General features: G+C 37.0%; 1 protein-coding gene across 1 annotated transcript in view; it reads right to left on the reverse strand.

Moving 5' to 3' along the window:
* fz3 (frizzled 3) overlaps positions 1 to 4,407 on the reverse strand; it is an 85,029-nt gene extending 80,622 nt beyond the window's left edge. The window contains exon 1 of the mRNA XM_067781925.1: positions 3,336 to 4,407. Coding sequence (XP_067638026.1) covers positions 3,336 to 3,605 — 270 coding nt within the window. The 5' untranslated portion in view covers positions 3,606 to 4,407. The remainder of the gene's footprint in view (positions 1 to 3,335) is intronic.
* Between the last annotated feature and the right edge of the window lie 1,593 nt (positions 4,408 to 6,000).

Raw genomic sequence — 6,000 nt, forward strand, 5'->3', positions numbered from 1 at the left:
GATCCCATTACCCTGATTTTTTTATGTCGCTTAAAGTTATGAAATCAATTTTATTTTAGTAAATATATTTGCGTGAATAACTTTAATGTTTTTGTTTGTTTTTCTTTTCTTTCTAATTTATTCTGCTTTGTTATATCTTAGTATTGTATTGTTCACAGACGATATTTTATCGTAGATATGGTCATATATATTCATGAAATGGAGTGTTTACAAATTTAATACAAATTAATTACGTACAGAGATCTCAATGGGAATCCCAACATTAAATATCCGAACATTAGAATCTTCATATTTCCACAATGATCACATTAAACCCCGGAAAAAGTCTAAGTGCACTTATTGTGTTTTTATATGGAACTGTTTGTTCACTTCACTTAATTTTTTCGCAATTTAAGTACTTTAATTTTTTCTTTAATTAAACATTTTTTAGTAAACTCTGCTTTCTTTCCCATTACATAATTTTTTTTTATTTTAATTTTATTTTTTATGAAGGTATCCGCTATTCTACTCGAAATTTTTGTTTTGTGTCACACTTACATATTATATATGTATTTATACAAAATTAAACGGGTGGCGTGAAATAGGCTAAACTCCTTTAGCAAATTTCTTCGTTTTTAACTAAAAGTTCGTTTTTTTTTAATTATGACACAATTGAAGTGCGGTCGATATATGTATATGGGTTATATAGGCCTACTGGGGAACCGAGCTCCCAAAACTAACTTCGGTAGCGCGCCAACGGGTAACTTCCGGGTGGTGTGGAAAAACCTATTTTTCAATTCAATTTCAAGTAATTTCACCATAATTCTATGTCAATTTCATTTGATTTTACATAATTTTTATATTTTTGTTTAAGGAACTCCATACCAAAACGTTATAATTACACGCGAAAAGTTTGTAGAAAGTTCAAAAAAATACAATCAAAAAGTACAAGGTATTAGATCAAATTCAAAATTTTAAGGAAAAAGTTAAGTAAGTTAGACCAGTTTGCTATATTTCCAACACTTGATGCATAGACTGAGTTGAAAAAAATACACGTTGGTCGAATTTCGACCACAGGCGATACTAGTTTTAATTAATACACAACAAAGTTAAAAGTTTTTTGCAACAAGATAGTCAGAAATTAAAATAATACACTTTATGAGTAAAAAAACTGTTCACTTGTTCTTAAGCACATTGACAACTAAAAATAGTACTCTTTAGTTGATAGAGCGCAAGCGATGCAATCAACACCAAAACTAGCATAACGGTAATTTTCCAGTTGAAGAAGAAAATAATGACAACGAAATTTAAGGGGCAGTTAGATGTGTACTGTGAATTGGTTTATGGAAAAAACCGATTTTGAACAATTTTAAGTTGTGACTCTTTTGTAGTTAGTGTGCGATATATTATACAGAGTCGCCTGAACTAACAGTAAACTGTCCCCGATCTCTTCAAGAGATGGCCCAACAGAACCGTGTACAGTTCACATCGGTCCAGGGCATATGTACAGCTAGGGAAATTGCATTGTGGCCGAAGGAAGCGGAGGCTCATCGCATATGCAACTGCCCGGCACTAATTGGCGCAAGACAACGCTTCCTGGGAACTCGCCTTTCTAGAAAATCTGCACCAGAACGTGGGTTATGACATCAGTCTTTGCAGTTCTACGAAGGTAGTTCGCCATCGCACTCGAAGTAAAGTACTCCCGAGTTGTATATAATTCTAGCTAAGGTTCATAGTCTTCCAAATACTTTGCTCATAGTCAACTTTGTCTAATTGAGTGCGACGATGATGTAGAGTAAAAATCAACTATCTCCGTGATCTTCCCAGGCTTTACGCTACCGACTGTCCCACACTCAAAATACTGGATGTGACGTTCGAACAGGACCTACCTTTTGGCGAGCATGCATCCGCAATCGTACCTAAAGTTCAGAGCCGTAACGAAACAGTCAAGTCACTTGCCGGCAGCAGTTGAGGCAATGACAAAGAAACGTTCATAACCACTTATAAAGGAATTGGCCGGCCGGTTGTATGCTACGCGTCCCCAATATTGTGGCGAAGCCTAAAATAAACACACTGGAGGAAACTGCAGACCTATGAAAACACCATGCGCATAACTGACACGAGATGTTTTATGTCTCCTCCACAATACAATCTACACTTTGAGGCGAGAATACACTACAAAAAGGAGACAAATGAAATGCTGTTGAATATCCAGAAATCTGGGCATCCCACAGACATCGGATTGAAGAAGCCCGTCTGCCAGGAACTCTAGAAATCACCTTCGTAAGCACTATGAAGAAACTCAGCACTCATGTAGGCGGCCGTATGAAAAAAGAAGCATGAAAAGGCCCTCAGAGACACCCGTCTCTCGGACTATCCAGCCAAAAACCGCACTCTAAGTGGAGGAAAGCAACCCCCTCCAGGACGCGTCTGACTCTAGCTCATCTTCGATCTGGATACTGTAATAGGTTGAAATTTTACTGATCCATAGTCAACACCGACATACCCAATGTAAGTATGTTATACGTGTCACCACAAGACATCAAGCATCTTTTCAATTCCAACGCCTCTAACTCTAACTATCTTATCTCTTTGGTCCAACCTTACTAAAACAGCATGTTTCCTCGGAATCCCCGGAACGATATTGATGACAATTTGTGAGTGATAGCACCTATTAGAGGGCAAAGCACTGCTACAACAACAACAACGATTCACAGTTTCTAAACTCAGTTCACTGCGTTAACCACACCAGTACCCAAATATTCAAAATAGTCCAAGCTAATGACACTGCAGACTCTCTTTAGCAGTTTAGGGCACGCCTGTCACCGAATCGACGTCGTCTTCCAGATGGTGGCGACATCCAGTGTTGTTTTATGTCCTAGGCCAAACTTTTATAGCAGGCTTTCTCGCTCTTGATCTCACAATTGTTTATATATTTATGTAACATCACCTACATAGTTTCGATTTACCTACGTACTTTTATGCAAAATTTAAAGGACAATGACGTCGTAATCGATTTAAGAAATTGGTCGCTGAAAATATCGCTCATATATATTTACGTAAATGTCAAGTCTCCTAAACTAGAAAGTTTAAAAAAGGTAATATATGAGTACGTATGTTGTATTCCTTTAGTATTAAAGCATAAAATATTCAAAAAAAAAAAAAAACTCCACAATACTCCGGAAATCGTGAAAGTCTTCACTACCTCTTTGTGGAAGTAGAGGACGAGATTTAATTTGGTACTAATCCCACATAAGTATAAATGCCTAAAAGTCGAGTGAAATACCATGATAGCTATTTCTAACACATTTCTTTTTTGGTTTTCATTGTTTTGCGTTCTTATTGTTGTTACCTACCCGCAGTTCAGCTTCCAATTGATTAGTATGACCAGCCGAATTCGGCATAGCTGTCATGTTATAGCCTAATCCCTGGCATGCTGGCACTGTGATCCGTTGACATTGCAGTCCATTGTTGTTGTTCGGTGCGTTACTGCTACCGACACTGCCAACGCTGCTGGATACAATTTGATTTGTTGCAGCTCCGGAACTCGCAGTGAGCACTACAGCAACTAATTGCGAGATAATGCTGACGATTAGTAGCGGCCTGATATCGAGTTCGAAGTACATTTTGTGACACTTTTGTATAATAAGCTGTGTTTTTTGTTTTTTGTAATTTTTTTTTTCTGCATAGGTAGCACTGAAGAGCGTTTTTATATTTTGCTCTCAAACCGTGTATTACTTAAAAAAAATTTATTTATTTTTTTTTTCAAATATGAACAATTTAAATTAGTATTTTCACAATAATTTATTGCATTTGGTGTAGCTAAACACTTTTTATTTTTATAAATTTTTTTTCTGCTTTCATACCTACTTATTGTTTTTTTTTTTTTTGCGGCTGCTTTCGGCTTTTTATGTCTTTTTTTATTGCTTCTTTCTACACATTCACTGCCTCAACAAATATCCACACACGATTTTATGGGGCACTGGCTGGCAATATTGCCTTTTTTGTTGCCGGGCCACATGAAAACAACATCAAAGACCATGGAATTCCCTCAAGCGAAGCACAACACAAAAACTCAGAAAAAATAATCATACAAAGAAGACAGCCGCCGGAGTAACCAAGCCAACAAGCCGTTCTTCAGGTAGCCAACGAGTTTTTGTGAGTCCACACACACGAACACAGGCACACAGTCATTGGCAGTCCAATTATGCGTTATTTTTCTTTGGTTTTTTTTCCGAAAAATGTGTAAGAAATCTCACACACGCACTTTAATGTAATGTACAAACACACTGACATTCATATGCACCACTTTTCGTTTCGTATCTATGCTACGATTTTTTCACATACTTAAAATATTTTATTTTACTATCTTAGCATGACTTTATTACCGTGAGCTCTCTTCTACATAAAACCGTTCTTTTCGTTCAAAATTCGTTTGGAGAATTCTTTCAATTTTCACAAGGCAGCTGTTAATATAGCTCAGTTCACAGGGCTAGCTAGCTTCAAGCCAATTCGCATTCGAACATGTTGCATAAGACATCTAACTGGTTACAACTTGTGCGCATTGTTGTTTTGCGGCATATATTCTTTCATCTTCCATACTTTAATTTATCTTTTTCCTATGCCGGTTTTGTTTATTTACCCGACAAAGTTGTTTTTGTCGATCTCAGTGGAGTTCGTATCATTCGGGTTTTCTATATTTGTTGTGTTTAATATGTTCGATGGTCTTTAAGTGCAAACTTCAAAGGCTAAAATTTGGATTGATAGGGCAACTGTTTGTATACATTTACATATGTATGTATGTACATATTTGTATTTATATATACATATGTATGTGGAAATATTTTTACTAAACCGTATCAAAAAATTAAAATACATACATTTGCCAAAAGTAAATATTTGGTAGGCACCATACAAGCTATACGTTTTTTTATGAAAATCGCTCTTTTTCCCCGAAAAATAACTTGGAAAATACTGAAAACAATTAAATAAAACAAGTAAGGAAGGCTAAGTTCGGGTGTAACCGAACATTACATACTCAGCTGCCAAATTACATCTTGCAAAACTTTTAAATTACCTTCTTTTGAAAGTCGGCGGTGCCACGCCCATTGCCCAAAATTTTACTAATTTTCTATTCTGCATCATAAGGTGAATCCACCTACCAAGTTTCATCGCTTTATCCGTCTTTGGTAATGAAATATCGCAGTTTTCGGTTTTCGAAATTTTCGATATCGAAAAAGTGGGCGTGGTTAGTCCGATTTCTTTCATTTTAAATAGCGACCTGAGATGAGTGCCCAGTAACTTACATACAAAATTTCATTAAGATACCTCGAAATTTACTTCAGTTATCGTGTTTACGGACAGACGGACGGACGGACATGGCTAAATGTATTTCTTTTTTCGCCCAGATCGTTTTGATATATAGAAGTCTATATCTATCTCGATTAGTTTATGTCGTTACGGGGTACCGTTATGCGAACATAATTAATATACTCTGAGAGCTGTGCTCAGCTTAGTATAACAACAGTTGGCCATCTAAGGATTTATAAAAGTTGTGAAGTAGTTCAAAACTAGGAAGTTTGACTGCTGGGTACTTACCTACATATCCACCTATAACTACTAGGTTCGGTTAGATTGAATTGGCCGGTCAATAAAGACCTCACATAGACTGAATGTGTCTATAGTGTTACCAGAATTTGTTTGACGACCAAACTGAAGAAACCCAAGCGGTTGCCAGGACTTATGTTATAGAAAAACTTCGTCCTCTTGTCAAATACTAGAAGTTGTCCAGAACCTAACTTAATTGCTACCTCGAGATATGGCAACTGTACCGCCACTAATAGCTGGAGCCTTGACCTGGCGAGCACCAGAAACGAACACAGAACGTGCGCAACCGTTTCTTCCTACAGCTCGCACTTCCTACACCTGCAGCTACTGACGAGGCCTGACTTATAAGCATGTGACGCCAGAAGGCAGTGTCCAGTTAGTATGACCATAGTTAGCCTTACGCCGTCTCTCTTC

Source organism: Eurosta solidaginis, chromosome 4, assembly GCF_040869045.1.
Source record: "Eurosta solidaginis isolate ZX-2024a chromosome 4, ASM4086904v1, whole genome shotgun sequence".
NCBI lineage: Eukaryota > Metazoa > Arthropoda > Insecta > Diptera > Tephritidae > Eurosta > Eurosta solidaginis.